The sequence below is a fragment of the Macaca thibetana genome, chromosome 13 (assembly GCF_024542745.1).
Source record: "Macaca thibetana thibetana isolate TM-01 chromosome 13, ASM2454274v1, whole genome shotgun sequence".
In the NCBI taxonomy this organism is placed as follows: domain Eukaryota; kingdom Metazoa; phylum Chordata; class Mammalia; order Primates; family Cercopithecidae; genus Macaca; species Macaca thibetana.
The window spans coordinates 95,876,483-95,893,303 of NC_065590.1; the positions used below are offsets into that span (position 1 = coordinate 95,876,483).

A 16,821-nucleotide genomic window follows, 5' to 3' on the forward strand; every position below is an offset into this window, starting at 1 on the left:
TCTGGCCTAGGTTGTGTCTTGTAATCTTTTGAAAATAGAATATATTCTCTTTTTGGCCTAGACACGCTTTCCTAGGGATTTACAAAATAAGGTACTTTAGAGTAAGTAATTTGGCTTATTCGATGAAGAGGCCATTTAAATTCTCACGACTGCGAGGCTGAGTGGTGCTAGCTCAGCTCTTCAGGAGCCTGAGTGAGGCAGGAGGATTACTTGACCCCAGGAGTTCAAGGCCAGCCTGGGCAACATATGAGATACTGTGTCTAAAAAAGTAATAATAAAAGAGTAGAATTAAAATAAATACAAAATTTTTAACATAAAATTAAAAAATAAAGTAAAAGTTAAAAAATAAATTAAAAAAATAAAAAATAAAATACTGAATTCAAAGCTGCCCTCTACCTTTCTTTGAACACAAACAAAAAATAACTACCTGAAGACATTTTTTGAAGTTTTGGATTGGCTGATTTAGGAAAGTCAGGTTTTCATTAAAGTTCCTTGTAGTGTAGGTGTACTCGCAGAGCCTGTAACACTTGTGGCTTTAGCTCAGTACTGGCCAGAATGGTGCCTTCAACATTTTCTATCTTTATACTTGCTTCAGTGCATCTATCACAGTCATTAGTAAGAACACTGCATGGGGAGACCATTTCTGCCCTCTTTCAACTCTAGCTACATGTCATTTTAAGCTAGTCACAGTCTGTCTCTTTGGGCCTGACTTCCTCTTATGTAAAATAATAGAGCTGGTTTAACTCTTAGAGCAGCCCTGTCTGGCCTATCATGATGTAAATGATTTAAATCTGTGCTGTCCAGTGTGGTAACCATTGGTTACATCATGACTTAAAATGTGGCTAGTATAACTAGGGAATTGTGTTTTTCATTTTATGTAATTCATTTTAACTTTAAATTGCCACCTGTAGCTAGTGGCAACTGTGGTGTATAGCGTAGCTCTACAGAGTGATTTCAAAATGCTGATCCAGCCCAAGCATTAAAGGACTCTGACTGATCTGACCCCATACAGGAAATCTTTCTCTTGCACTATTCAGTAAAACATTTCCTTTCTTACGTTAAAAAAAAATCTCAGCACATTCTGGAGTTATCATTTATTTTATTTTGCTTTTAAGGGATGAGGGGTCATTGGTGGTGTTACAATTTAAATACATTCTTTGTTTTAGAATATAACAATATGTCTCTTGTTTTGACTGGGACTCTGTGCCCATAGAATATTTGTTCTTCACTGCATGTGACAAATTTCAACTTAACATACTTAAATATTAGGTGAAAAGTGTTTCCTTTGCATTCTCTGTTACACTCAGTATCTTCTTTCTTGAAATTTAGGGGATACTCCATTTTATGCGGATTCACTTGTAGGAACATATAGCAAAATTATGGATCATAAGAATTCACTGTGTTTCCCTGAAGATGCAGAAATATCCAAACATGCAAAGAATCTCATCTGTGCTTTCTTAACAGATAGGTAATGTACATTGAATTTGTTTGTAGAGAAGCCCTTTTATGTTAAATTTGTAGAAATAAAAGCATACCTAGCTTATTAACATATGAAATCAGTCTGCCTCTCATTACCCAAGTAGCATCTAATTCTGGGTTAGCCTTTTCCTTCTGCTAAGCTTGGTGTTGGGCTACCTCCTTGTTATGTGTGTACAGCCCAGTTGTAATCAAACTCTAACCTTAACCCTCATGTCTAAAAAGGAAAAAATAGAACTTGGTAAAACAATGGATTTGAAAGAAATAAAACTTTTGTATTGTTCACATTTTATCCTCCAAGCTGGTTAATCCGTATTACTCTTATATAACTTTTGAGAGTATTTTGTGTAGATAAATACTCAGCAGGTTATAATCTTAAAAACTATTTGTGTTAGACTTGGGAGTGCTTCCTTCCCAACCCTTTTTAATTTACATTTGAATGTGAGCAAGACTATCCTGGAAATTCTATACTTTTAAAAACAAAATAGATGAACAAAGGTGAGAAAACCTGCCCCAAAAAGAGAAGCTAGAAAACTCTTTGATTTGTCTTCCTTGTTCACTCCATTCCATTTTTTTCTAATGTCCCATTTTATATTTGTGATGGGAGTCATCCCATCAAAGGACCAACATATAGAAGAGGGTGCTCACACCCTTGTTCAAACTTACACATCAGCTTTGTGATCTTGGGGAAATTATTTTTACTTTTTTGGGAAATAATTTTACTCATCCATAAAACAGTGGGCTCAAATTACATAACTAAGGGCATTTCTAGCTCTAATATGCTAAGATTCCTCGGCACATCTTGTTGTTTATTAATTTGTTACAAGCATTACTGCAGTGACTATCCTCACACATTCATCTCTGTATACTTTTTATAGGATAAAATCTTAAAGGTGGAATTCTGGGATACACATTTTAAAATTAAGTGATGTTACAAAATTGATCCCCAGATGAGTTACATCAATATGTATTTCCATTAACAAAATTGTTTTCCTCTCGTCAAACTGAACATTATAAAATGTTTTTTCTTTTTTTCATCAAAGAGGATAATTATTTTTATTTGTCAATCATTTGTAGAATAAAACTTTAATACCTGTTAATTACATGGTTGATGAGCGGTCGGTGCTCATAAACTCAAAGTAAAATGGAAATGACAATTTATATATTAAGACCTGGAGATGAGGAGATGTTATCTTTGAAAAGAAGGAGAGATGCCTCTTTCTAGAGGATAGGGTGGAAGAAGAACACAGCCTGTATGTTTGATGTGGGCACTGAGCAGGATTGGTAGGGATGGTCATAATTTGTGCTGGATGATAAATTGTACAACAGGGTGCACCTGTTTTATGTTTATAAAAGGAGTGTTATGAAATATTTAAATTAGTAGTTATGGGGCAGGAGTATGCAATCTAAGGAATGATTATAGGTGGAAAACTGATATTTTGAAAATAAGTTAATGCCATAAATATGGCTAGGAGCACTTCCCCTTAAGGTCTACAGTTTTCCTATTTATGATAAACATAGCTCCAGGGCCTTGTATAACACAGATGCTATTTCCATACACTCTTCATTGAAGACTCAGAAGTTCAAAGAATGAAATTCTTTGTAACACTTTTCATATGTGCAGAATGATAACTTTAATATACATGTAGAGATGTAATTTACCAGAATAAATGTGGATAGCTTCAAACATATGAATTCTTTTTAGGAAAGGGAGAGATTTTGAAAATAATATTTCTATTAGAGAAGTTTTGAATAACTCTTCTCTGCCAGAAGTTAGACCTATGTCTCTTTATATCCTGAAGTTATTGTCATTCAGTCGTGGCACATGTAGGTGAATTTTTTTACTTGATAGTCTTATGTGCTTTCGTTTGATGCAAACTATAGACAGAAACATTTTATTCTTCACGACATTTATTATGCATTACAGTTTTTTAAATCTATCTAAAGAGATCACATACTGTAACATGGGATTGCTTATTTTTGAGAAACATTTAAGCTGAAGCTTTTAATACAAACATCTCGAATTTACTTGAGATCTTTATTTTGGTTAAACTATTGACGTAGAGGTAATCTTTTTATTTTACAATTTTTAAATAATACAATCTTTAACTGCATTATTTAGGGAGGTACGACTTGGGAGAAATGGGGTAGAAGAAATCAGACAACATCCTTTCTTTAAGAATGATCAGTGGCATTGGGATAACATAAGAGAAAGTAAGTCAATAAACCTAAATATTTTCATTCCATCACATTCTGAAACTCATAATTTGATTCCTTTTTTGAAATAACAAGCATGTTTGATAACACTTAATGCTAACTCATTTTCAAATTGAGAAATTTCATTTCAAATTTGTTCTGTGGCAGTATTTATAACAATATTCCTCAATATCTTTGCAAACTGTTAGCAATATTTCTCAACACTTTTATAATAAACATTACACATTCCTTAATTTGCTAAGTTAAGCTTTGTAGATCTCAATAATTTTCAGAATCAAGGGAATATAATCCTTTAATTTAAATGTGTTTGATTTGACAAATCAACAATTATTTATGGAGACCATACTCTGTTAAATATTGTGGTAAGCATAGTATCTTATTTTTACTATGTATATATGACATTGATTCATTTTAAGGGTAAGAAATATTTCTGTTTTGAGAACGTAGAAAATTGAGATCTCTAAATTCTGTGCAAATTATTGCTGCTTGTAATTTTTAACAACTAGAATAATATGTTGCTTTCCTTGTTTAATGGATTAATCTGTATTTAAAACTGATCTAATATAGCATTAAATTACAAAATTTTAATTCTGTGAATCGACAAAATGGAAAATGCACTGCTATAAATTTATAGTGTTATTAAATAATAAATAATATATCATAATAAAATAGGATGGTTTATATATTTTGATTGTAAATGAAATAATTTATTTCTTTTCTTTTAATAGCGGCAGCTCCTGTAGTACCTGAACTCAGCAGTGACATAGACAGCAGCAATTTCGATGACATTGAAGATGACAAAGGAGATGTAGAAACCTTCCCAATTCCTAAAGCTTTTGTTGGAAATCAGCTGCCTTTCATAGGATTTACCTACTATAGAGAAAATTTGTATGTAGTTTATTATTTATTAATATTTACTGTTTTTAGAATCTCGCTATAAGATGTCTTATTTTGAGACTGAATTACAGAAGATAAAGTGCTAATTTGTTTTTTCCAAAAGAACTATCATCAGAAGAATTCTTAATTTTATTTTATTATTTCTGAATGTTATATGTTATTCATTTATAAGTTATTGCAAGACACCATTTTACATTCTTTTGGGGATATAGAGTAAAAGCAGATACCTATTTTTGAAGAAGCTTGTCATCTCATGAAGGATATAAGAGAATTATATAGTCATAAAGAAGGGTAAAATGTGACAGTTGCCTTAAGAAAGATGCTAAGAGAATCTGGGATGGTTCAGAAGAAAAACAGAAATCATCTCTTTTGGTTGGGAGTAGGGAGAAGTCAGGTCAGATCTCTGGGAAGAGGCAGCATTTTAGCCAAGTCTAACAAGAAGAAGTTTTGAGTGGCTGAAATATGGGGAGATTAGGGGACAGTTGTGAGGTGTTGAATAGTGGAAGCAAATGTTGGGAATGTGAGCACACATTGGGAACAGAGCACTCACATTGAGTCCGGTAGCACTCAAACATAGAGCAGGTGCTACTATATCATGACTGTTTAGAGGACTCGATGAGACTACGTGGTTTTCTTGCCTGTAGTCTCTGCATCTAGCAGAGAGTCTGACACAAGATCATTCAATAAATATTGGTTAACTGGAGTGAGTATTGGATGTAAGATTAGAAAATATGTTGAGGCTGGGTGTGGTGATTCACACATGTAATCCTAGCACTTTGGGAGGCTGAGGTGGGAGGATAGTTGAGCCTAGGAGTTCTAGACCAGCCTAGGCAACAAAGTGGAACCCTGTCTTTAAAAAAGAAATAAAAACACTTGGGTATGGTGGCTCATGCCTGTAATCCCAGCACTTTGGAGGCTGAGGCAGGCAGATCACATGAGGTCAGGAGTTTGAGACCAGCCTGACCAACATGGAGAAACCCTGTCTCTACTAAAAAATACAAACTTAGCTGGGCATGGTGGCCCATGCCTGTAATCTCAGCTACTCTGGAGGTTGAGGCAGGAGAATCGCTTGAACCCAGGAGGTGGAGGTTGTAGTTGAGCTGAGATTGTGCCATTGCACGCCAGCCTCGGCAACAAGAGTGAAACTCCATCTCAACAAAAGAAAAGAGAAAGCCAGACATGGTGGTTTGTGCCTATAATCCCAGATACTTGGAGGCTGAGATGAGAGGATCACTTGAGCCCAGGAGTTCAAGGTTGGAATGAGCTGTTCCAGCCTGGGCGACAGAGTGAGACCATGTCTTTAAAAAAAAAAAAGGCCAGGCGTGGTGGCTTAAGCCTGTAATCCCAGCACTTTGGGAGGCCGAGGCGGGCGGATCACGAGGTCAGGAGCTCGAGACCATCCTGGCTAACATGGTGAAACCCTGTCTCTACTAAAAATACAAAAAAATTAGCCGGGCATGGTGGTGCATGCCTGTAGTCCCAGCTACTGGGGAGGCGCAGGCAGGAGAATGGCGGGAGCCTGGGAGGCGGAGCTTGCAGTGAGCCGAGATTGCGCCATTGCACTCCAGCCTGGGTGACAGAGCGAGACTCCGTCTCAAAAAAAAAAAAAAAAAAAAAAGAATGAGTTTTGGGGAAGAATAATCAGATGATTGTTGTGTGCTCAGCTAAGGGGCTTTTGACCGCCTGGCATTGGGAAGCCACTGAATATTTGAGAAACATATTTTTGACAAACTTGTAGTATATCCGTGTGTGTAGTATGTAATGATCAGAATAATCAACCATTGCAATTTGCCCAGGACTGAGGGTTTTCCTAGGATGTGGCATGGCACTTTCATGCCAAAACCAGGAAAAATCCAGGCAAACCAGGATGAGTTGGTCACCCTAAAAACTATTGTCATGCTGACCAAAATGAGGGTATCAGTGCCAGGAAAAACACAAGCATGGTGTAGGCAGTAGGGAAGAACCCAGTTGAGAGAAATTGATAGTAAAATAGAAGTGATGATTTATATATTTAAGACCTGGAGATAAAGACATGTTATCCTTAAAAAGGAGAGAGGTCTTTTTCAAGAAGATGGTGTAGAAGAATTAAATAGTTATAGAAACTGTAACTATTACAGGCGGCTCATGCCTGTAATCCCAGCACTTTGGGAGGCTGAAGTGAGCGGATCACTTGAGGCCAGGAGTTCAAGACCAGCCTGGGCAATACAGCAAGACTCTTTCTCCGCAAAAAATTTAAAAATTAGCCAGGTGTAGTGGCATGCGCCTGTATTCCTAGCTACTTGGGATGCTGAGGCAGGAGGATTACTTGAGCCTAGGAGTTCGAGGCTGCAGGGGGCTATTATTGTACCACTGTATTCCAGCCTGGGTGACAGATTGAAACAAGAAAGAAAAGTGAGATAGTAAGATGAAGAGGCGGGAAGTATAGTTGCATTTAGTGAGTCTGGTGCAAACAAAATTAAAGACTAGTTATCCCGTAAGAGGGAAAGGCAAGAAAAGTTTAGCGTTTGATTGATTGAGTGAGTGAGTGAGATGGAGTCTCACTTTGTCGCCCAGGCTGGAGTGCAGTAGTGCGATCTTGGCTTATTGCAACCTCCACCTCCCGGATTCCAGTGATTATCATGCCTCAGCCTCCCGAGTAGCTGGTACTACAGCTGTCCGCCACCATGCCTGGCTAATTTTTGTATTTTTTTTTATTTTTTTATTTTTTTTTTAGTAGAGATAAAGTTTCACCATGTTTGTCACACTGGTCTCGAACTCCTGACCTCAGGTGATCTGCCCGCCTTGACCTCCCAAAGTGCTGGGATTACAGGTGTGAGCCACAACGCCTGGCCCTAGTATTTTAAATTATTGGAAATGATACAGATGTCTTGAGGGAAAAATATGGCTTCATTTATAAATAATGTGTTGAAGTGAAAAGAGAGAAATCTGTGTTTGACATTTAAGTCTGAGAATAACTTGAATAAAATAGCACATGGATTAAGATGAAATGTAAAATAATTTATTTTCTCCCCCCTTCCATATAGATTATTAAGTGACTCTCCATCTTGTAGAGAAAATGATTCAATACAATCAAGGAAAAATGAAGTATGTATAAATTTTTACTCCTGTAGTTATTTTAGTTGCATGTTTAAATATTTTAGTAATGCCCATGTTTTTAAAAAGCTAATTTGATGCTTCTTTTAAAATCATGAGATGGCATTCCTTGTGTAATACAGTTTAACATAGCATTGCAATGATTGATTTATGTGAATAGTGTCATTATTCAAGACATGGTGGCTAGTACAAAGATGACTTTTACATGGCTTTAGTCTTAGTTGAGTGCCAAAAGTGATAGAATAAGTTTGTAAACAACTATAATAACATTTAGAAAATTGACTTCTATAATCTATAAATGAATGCAAAGCTAAATCATACATGTATATACACATACACATAAATGATGATGCTAAACATTTTTTCTTCAAACTTATGAAAACTAAAGCATTAGGTTGGATAATTTTGTTATGGTTTGTGTTTTAGGAATTTTACAGAATATAACCAGCAATTTTAATATTCCAATGTGTTTTCTGTTTTGTTTTAAATAGGAAAGTCAAGAGGTATGTTGATGTTGTCAGATATATTGAAAAACTGAGAAAAACTCATCACTCTCGCAATGTTTAAATATAGTCATATCCTACCTAGCATTTTGGAGTACTACATTACCCAAGAGAGAAGTTCACAACCTTTTTTCTACCAAGTATCTCTTTTATTATTGTTCTGTGGATCTGTTTAAAATATATATTATGTAATTTTGTTTTTGTTTATTAAGGGCATATAACTGGCAGCAAGAATTTCTGATTAGCATGTAATAACTGGTATGCTCAAATTATTGTAATGCAGTAGTAGCCAAAAGCAATTAAACTTGACTAGTTCGTTAGCCTGTATATTTTTATTAAGGGAAAATAGAGTTTTGCTTAAGATAGATGCAGTGTTTAAAACCATGGAGAACCTGATCACTAGAAGGAATATTGGAAAGAACATTGCCATGGGAGTCTAATAGAACTGCATTGATTTTTGGCACTGCCACTTATTAGCTATGCTATCTTGGCCTGGTTATTTACCTTTTTTGAATTTCATTTTCTTTATCAAATAGATACAATGCTACCATCTTTGTAGGATTGTTGTTAATATTAACAAGACAATATTTGTAAAGTATGTGATATTTTACCAAAGGCACCACAGGAGCTCAAAATGTTAAATCCTTTAAAAAGTAAATAATGTTCCAGAAATGGATTATTTAATAGTTTCGGTAATTTTAGCTTGTTTAAAGACTTACATGGCTAGGAAACACTGCTGAGGAGATGGCTTGTAATTAATTAGCTATCATTTATTCGAAAGTTATTGATTACTCCACAGTAATATTACCAGCATTACGTAGGAAGATATAAAAGAAGAGCTTATATTCTTATTTTCCACAGTAATATGTTTTTGAGCATATTCAGTTGAATACTCTCTTTGTTTTAGATGTGTTCATTTTTATCTGACTAGCACAAATAATGACAATATTTTCAAGCAAATAATTCATAGAAAAGCAGCAGAAGATATCAGAGGTGGTATTCTTTATAATGAATTTGAAACTTTCTGTCATAGAACAATTCTGCCAAAGTTAGAGCTTCTTATGCATGGTTACCTAAGTGTGTTCATACATACATGTGTAAAGCAAGAGATGGGAAATTTTTTCCTTTATCATATATAAGTCACCTTAAGAAGATACAAATACTGTACCATTATATAGGACATTATGTTTAGTGGAAGACAAAATAAGTTTATCATTTTCTTTAAGCCTCCCATCTTTAAATATGACCAAAATATGTAATTACAGTTTGTTTTTTGACAGATTCAGAAAAAACTGTATACATTAGAAGAACATCTTAGCAGTGAGATACAAGCCAAAGAGGAACTGGAACAGAAGTGCAAGTATGTTTTGTAGATAATTATTACTTTATAAAATTTAAGTTTAAACATTTACTGAAAAAAGGAGAGCAGCCAAGGTGGGTGGATCACGAGGTCAGTTCAAGACCAGCCTGGCCAAGATGGTGAAATCCCGTCTCTACTAAAAATACAAAAATTAGCTGGGCGTGGTGGTGGGCCTCTGTAATCCCAGCTACTTGGGAGGTCAAGGCAGAGAATTGCTTGAACCCGGGAGGCAGAGGTTGCAGTGAGCCGAGATCATGCCACTGCACTCCAGCCTGGATGACAAAGTGAGACTCTATCTCAAAAAAAAGAGAAGAAAGAAATGGAGAGCTACGGCCTGGCGCAGTGGCTAATGCCTGTAATCCCAACACTTTGAGAAGGCAAGGGAGCTACTTGGGAGGCTGAGGCAGGGCAGTCGCTTGAACGTGAGAGGTGGAGGTTGCAGTGAGCTGAGATCGCACCACTGCACTCCAGCTGGGGCGACAGCATGAGACTCCGTCTCAAAAAAAAAAGAAAGAAATGGAGAGCTCAGGCCGGGCACAGTGGCTCACACCTGTAGTCCCAACACTTTGGGAGGCCAAGGTAGTTACTTGGGAGGCTGAGGCAGGACAGGCGCTTGAACCTGGGAGGCAGAGATTGTAGTGAGCCGAGATTGCGCCACTGCATTCTAGCCTGGGTGACAGAGCAAGACTTCCTCTCAAAAAAAAAAAAAAAAAAAAAAAAAGGAGAGCTACATAGTAATTATATAATTACTTTTAAATTTATAGACTATGTTTTATTGTAAATTAGAAGTTATTTACTGTTTCATTTTGAAATTCTTTAGATCTGTTAATACTCGCCTAGAAAAAACAGCAAAGGAGCTAGAAGAGGAGGTAATGTTGCCCCACTTTTTAATTAACATTTTCGTTAGTAAACATCTTTGATGTCTGGACTTACCTAAGGAGCTCTCTTAGTACCATAGTAATACATGCCTTGAAACCCACCTTGTAGTATTGGTGGATAGAACTAAATTATAGGGAAATCATGTTATAAATAGGGTTCATTCTGTTATGTGTTTGCAAACTTGAGTTAATTTAGTATGTATAGATATTTCAAGGGAAAAAATGCTATTCATAACATTTTAGGCCAAAGTATTAAATAATAATAGTTCAGTAGTCATGGAAAGTTACATGAAGTTTGAATAGTAAACAAAATATTTATGGTCTTTATGATTTAAGAGTGGTGTGCTAGTTTACAATCATGGAAAGCATTATTACAGTTTTAACAAAAAAGTGATAGCCTTTTTGAGATCTTTGTTATCTGTTTGGAATAACAACTATTTTTTGTTCTGATTTTATTTTTATACATACTTTTTCGATAATAACTTTAAGCATTATTTCAGATTACCTTAAGGAAAAGTGTGGAATCAGCATTAAGACAGTTAGAAAGAGAAAAGGCGCTTCTTCAGCACAAAAATGCAGAATATCAGAGGAAAGCTGATCATGAAGCAGACAAGAAACGAAATTTGGAAAATGATGGTTTGTATTGTAGAATATTAATTATCAAGAAAAATATTAAGTGTGTGTATGTGTGTTATGTTAAGCTTGCCACTGAAATGCTTTTTATCGTAGTTAACAGCTTAAAAGATCAACTTGAAGATTTGAAAAAAAGAAATCAAAACTCTCAAATATCCACTGAGAAAGTGAATCAACTCCAGAGACAAGTAGGTGGATCTCAATTTGTAGTAAAGATATTGGGTTTTATTTATAACCATGCAGTAACATTAGTTTTAATTTAAGTGTTGCAAAAGGCCTTTACCTCTAATTTTAGAAATCATTTGGAAAATATTTTTAGGTTTTTGTTTATTTTAAATAGTTTCTAATAGGGGAATAGATTGACTTATTTTCATTACATACATCTGTGTTTGTTTGTTGTTGTTTGGTTTTGAATGGAATAACAGCTGGATGAAACCAATGCTTTACTGCGAACAGAATCTGATACTGCAGCCCGGTTAAGGAAAACCCAGGCAGAAAGTTCAAAACAGATTCAGCAGCTAGAATCTAACAATAGAGATCTACAAGATAAAAACTGCCTGCTGGAGACTGCCAAGTTAAAACTTGAAAAGGAATTTATCAATCTTCAGTCAGCACTGGAATCTGAAAGGAGGGATCGAACCCATGGATCAGAGATAATTAATGATTTACAAGGTATTGAAGTCGTGGTTGCACTTGAATTAATTCTGATGATTCTTATTTTTAAAATAACTTTAGATGATGGATAGTGTGCTGGAGTAGGACATTTCTGAGTATACTACTCTTATGTAAAGTTAGAATATTAGAAATACATTGACACAAAATTTTATGAACAAAAGATTTAATTTTAAATAGTATGATTTTAAGTATTAAACTCTTCAGGTAGTAGATTGGATTGCATTTGAATTAACTGTAAAGCACAACACCAACAAGTATAAAACTCCTGCTCGCAAATAACAGCTCCAAAATAGAAGGTGGCTTGCAAACTTTTTATTCTTAGTTGAATGTATATACTTTGTGTGTTTAATGTTTTTAAAAACGTTGAAATTTTTAGGTAGAATATCTGGCCTAGAAGAAGATTTAAAGAACGGCAAAATCTTAATAGCGAAAGTAGAACTGGAGAAGAGACAACTGCAGGAGAGATTTACTGATTTGGAAAAGGTAAAACATGATTTGTATTTTTGCATAAGAAAATTGACTGTAGACTTTCAGGCTAGAAAAGTTATTCTAAACTAAGGGAAGTCACTAACTGTAGTATTTCCACATGCTCATGGATTCCTTTCCATTTGGACTTGATATGTAGATAAGAGATGTATCTGCAGGTTTACCATAACGCTATACAAGCAGCCCTCAGCATGCTGGCTGCTCACAAAGGAAGGGGACCTATCCTGGAGTGTAGATAATGAGGATCTCTGTAGGAACTCAAGGAAAACTCAAATTTTGACTCATAACATGCCTTAAAAATGATATATATAAAGTCACCGTGACTTTTGGCATTTAAAAGTTTTTCCTTTAAAATACTCTTAAGAAAGGGATGATTTCTAGAGTCTATGCATTTAGCGTTTTATTTTCATTCACTTATTTATTTACTCAACTAAATATTCAGTGTGTTATATGTGGTAGAAATATCAGGATGCAGTTCTTGCCTTGAATAATGTCACAGTTGAATAGGTAAGTTTAAAAGTAATAATAAAGCACAAAGATAATTCTAATGCAGTATGAGAAACAGAATGATAAGACTTATGGACAGGGCATATGTATTGGGCGTATGGGATGCATCCCTAACCTGACAGCAGGAAAGGTTGATAAGGGCAAAGGCACAGTCCAAGTTAGGAAGAACAGCATGAGCAAAGACATAGAGGATGGAAAATAAAAAAGGCATTGTTTGTTTATTTACATAAAAGCTGTTCAATATTTCTGGAGTATAGAGTGGGGGGTCAGCAAACTTTAATTGTTTAAAGTCAAGATAGTAAATATTTTAGCTTTTGTGGGTTATATGGTCTCTTGCAACTGTTCAGCCCTGCTGTGATTCATAAAGGAATGGCTGTGGCTATGTTCCAGTGAAACTTAAAAAAGAAAAAGACATCAGGTTAGATTGGCCTGAAGATCACAGTGTGGTTGTTATGTAAGGACATGAGGAATTCAGTGGTCAGAGTGAGACTACAGAGCTCCGCATGAGGTAGGTCGTGCAAGATAGCAAATTCTCTATTAAGAAATTTTGAAGGCCGGGCGCGGTGGCTCAAGCCTGTAATCCCAGCACTTTGGGAGGCCGAGACGGGCGGATCATGAGGTCAGGAGATCGAGACCATCCTGGCTAACACGGTGAAACCCCGTCTCTACTAAAAAATACAAAAAACTAGCCGGGCGAAGTGGCGGGCGCCTGTAGTCCCAGCTACTTGGGAGGCTGAGGCAGGAGAATGGCGTAAACCCGGGAGGCGGAGCTTGCAGTGAGCTGAGATCCGGCCACTGCACTCCAGCCTGGGTGACAGAGCATGACTCCGTCTCAAAAAAAAAAAAAAAAAAAAAAAAGAAATTTTGAATATAGTAATGGGCTAGCCACTTAAGGGCTTTAAATTGGATGATCTTATTAGGGGTACATTAAAGATAGATCACTGTGTACTGTGTGGAGAAAAGATTTGAGGAGAAAAGACTAGAGGCAGAGAGACCAGTCAGTGGACTTTTTCAGTAATGCAGATAAGGAATAATGGGAGACTTCGTGTAGCCATTAAAAGGTTGGAAAAATTGAAAGACTCAGAAATATTTGGAAGAGGAATATTTGGCAGCGCTTAGTAGTTGATTAGATATGGCACATGAATAGCAGTCAAAGATGAGTCTCAGATTTGTAGGTTGTGACCAGATATATAGTGATGCTATTAATAAAGAATAAAGGAAAAATGGCTCATTTAGAAGAGACAGTGATAAACCCACTTTAGTCCTCTTAAGTTTGAGGGTACCTATGGGAAAGCCAAATTAGAATGTCTGCACTGCAGTAGGCTATAGTAGTAGAAGTTAGAAATATTTGAGTCATTGGTATGTTAGTAGCTGAAATCATGTGAGTGAAATAGCCCATCTGGGAAGAGACTGTGTAAAGTAGTGATTTATTTTTTATTTTTTTATTTTTTTTTTAGGACAGAGTAGATAACTCTGTTGGTGGATTATGTGGTTTGAGAAATCATTTTTTGTATGAAAGGTTTTATTTGGAAAAAACCCTTTATCATATTCGTGATATGAACTATAGAAATAAAAGAATTAGAAAACCTTTGGGGAATATGTAGAAAATAGGGGGAGCATTGAGGCTTATATCACCAACATTTAAGGGACAGCTGGGAAAGCCTCAGAAGCAACAGGAAGGATGCAAGCAGAATGGAGAGAACCAACTAAGTACAAGGTCGGCAATGCCAAGGGATGGTTTTAAGGGTGGCGGTGAGTTCAGATGAGATAAGATTGAAAAAGGTCTTTAGAATTTGATATGGAGAATAGCATTGGTCTTTTTGTTGAGATTAAGTGATCTTGGTACAGATCTTGGAACAGCAGCGTGGTGGTGTAGACTGTTGGGTGCAGTGGGAAGTAGAGAAGTAGAGTATATAGATTACTATTCTAAGAGGTTTGAGTGAAGATGGGAGGGAAAATACTGAACATTCGTATTAAGCCTGTTAAAAAATGATTTAAGGTTGAGCACCGTGGCCCACACCTATAATCTCAGCACTGTGGGAGGCTGAGTCGGGAGGATCACTTGAGCCCAGGAGTTCAAGATCAGTGTAGGATAGGCAGTGTTTAGTGAGACCTTGTCTCTACATTAAAAAATAAAATAAAATAGCCAGGAGTGGTGACAAACGTCTATAGTCCCAGCTACTTTGGAGGCTGAGGTAGGAGGATCGATTGAGCCTGGGGAGGTTGCACTTGCAATGAGCCATCATCAAACCACTGCCCTTCAGCCTGGGTAATAGAGCAAGACTCTGTCTCAAAAAAAAAAAAAAAAAAAAAAAAAAAATTAGAAAGCTTTTGAAGTTGTGAGCTAGTCTCTTTTTTGTTGATAGCTGCATTTTAAATATTTAACAGGAAAAAAGCAACATGGAAATAGATATGACATACCAACTAAAAGTTATACAGCAGAGCCTAGAACAAGAAGAAGCTGAACATAAGGCCACAAAGGCACGACTAGCAGATAAAAATAAGATCTATGAGTCCATCGAAGAAGCCAAATCAGAAGCCATGAAAGGTATGCATTTTTAAAGAGGGTTTTCCAGCAGCATCTTCCTAAGAATTGATTCTGTGTTCAGCTTTTTGGTTTTGAAACGTATTTGTTTATATTTCGTTGTCAAATATTGGGAATTGGAGGGGAAAAAGCTGTTAGGGAAGCTTTACATAGATATTATATTATTTTTCCTTTGTATCATTACAGTAATCATTTCTAAGATAGTAAGATCCAAACACAAAATTACATGATCAAAAATAATATTTTAGATCAGAGATTTTTAGATCAGAGATAAATTAATATTTCTCAATATTATATACCTGGCAATATCTGTACCACTCTGTATATCAGTAGTAAGAAGGTATGTCTGAACTTCACATGCTGTATACCTGTTACTATTGATACAGGTAATTCTTACAAGAGTTTTGTATTATAAAATTCTTGCCAGTTTATGCAAGGTAAGGATTTAAAAATAATAGCTGGTCTAACTAGAATATAAGTTCACTGAGTATTTTGATCTCTAATGTGATGAAGATACTAGTCAGATTTGGTCAAAGCCATATAATACTAATAGATAACAAAGTTAACCTTCCCATAAACTAGCCTTTATCCTGGAATTGTCTTAGGATAATTTTTTCTTTTCCAAACTGACTGTTTATAATGACTCTGAAATTCCAAAGAAAATCAGTACTTTAAGCTATTCTTGTGAAAGGCTTAAAACTCTTGAACAGAAATTTATTTTCATACTGAAGCATAACATTTATGAGTAAATCACTTAGAAAAAAATAGCCTTTTTATTATTGCATGTAATTAAAATGGTAGATTTTCTTAGTAAAAATCAGTGTAGTTTAAGGCACTAAATCAGGATGATAAGAAAGAAATGAGTACTTTATTTAGAAAAATCTAATTGTAAGGGAGAAAGTTTCCTTGTCTGTGGCCTAGAAGACAGAGTTTAATTATTTTCATTGAGGTATAATTTACATGCAATAATAAAATGTAAACATTTTTTATGTTTTGTGATATGCTCACATAACTACTGCTCAAAACAAGATAAAGAATATATCAGGCTAGGCATGGTGGCTCACATCTGTAATCCTAGCACTTTGGGAGGCCAGGATGGGAGGATCTCTTGAGCCCAGGAGTTCGAGACCAGCCTGGCTAGCATAGCAAGACCCTATCTCTACAAGAAATAGAAAAATTAGCTGGATGTAGTCGCGTGCGCCTATAGTCCCAGCTACTTGGGGGACTGATGTGGGAACATTGCTTGAGCCCAGGAGTTCAAGGCTGCAGTGAGCCATGATTGCATCACTGCACTCCAGCCTCAGTAACAGAGCAAGACCCCATCTCAAAAAAAAAAAAAGAGTAGTTTCATTATTGCAGTAATGCCTCTTTCTATTCTACATTATGCCTACGTTATGGTGATTTTTTTTTTTTAATGAGGACATTTGTTTGGTGGTTATTCTCTGAACTGATAAAAACGAACCAATTCAGTATTAACTACCATTTTTTTCAAACTGTTAAAACGCTAATGTAAGATACATGATGACTTCCATATTTTACACATGAGTACAC

General features: G+C 35.8%; 1 protein-coding gene across 1 annotated transcript in view; it reads left to right on the forward strand.

Moving 5' to 3' along the window:
* The window catches only part of ROCK2 (Rho associated coiled-coil containing protein kinase 2), a 162,306-nt gene that overhangs the window by 114,281 nt on the left and 31,204 nt on the right, over nucleotides 1–16,821 (forward strand). Inside the window, exons 7-18 of the mRNA XM_050753971.1 lie at nucleotides 1,330–1,468; nucleotides 3,599–3,690; nucleotides 4,422–4,581; nucleotides 7,614–7,674; nucleotides 8,175–8,186; nucleotides 9,467–9,546; nucleotides 10,367–10,415; nucleotides 10,925–11,060; nucleotides 11,154–11,245; nucleotides 11,483–11,729; nucleotides 12,109–12,215; nucleotides 15,114–15,273. Coding sequence (XP_050609928.1) covers nucleotides 1,330–1,468; nucleotides 3,599–3,690; nucleotides 4,422–4,581; nucleotides 7,614–7,674; nucleotides 8,175–8,186; nucleotides 9,467–9,546; nucleotides 10,367–10,415; nucleotides 10,925–11,060; nucleotides 11,154–11,245; nucleotides 11,483–11,729; nucleotides 12,109–12,215; nucleotides 15,114–15,273 — 1,335 coding nt within the window. The remainder of the gene's footprint in view (nucleotides 1–1,329; nucleotides 1,469–3,598; nucleotides 3,691–4,421; nucleotides 4,582–7,613; nucleotides 7,675–8,174; nucleotides 8,187–9,466; nucleotides 9,547–10,366; nucleotides 10,416–10,924; nucleotides 11,061–11,153; nucleotides 11,246–11,482; nucleotides 11,730–12,108; nucleotides 12,216–15,113; nucleotides 15,274–16,821) is intronic.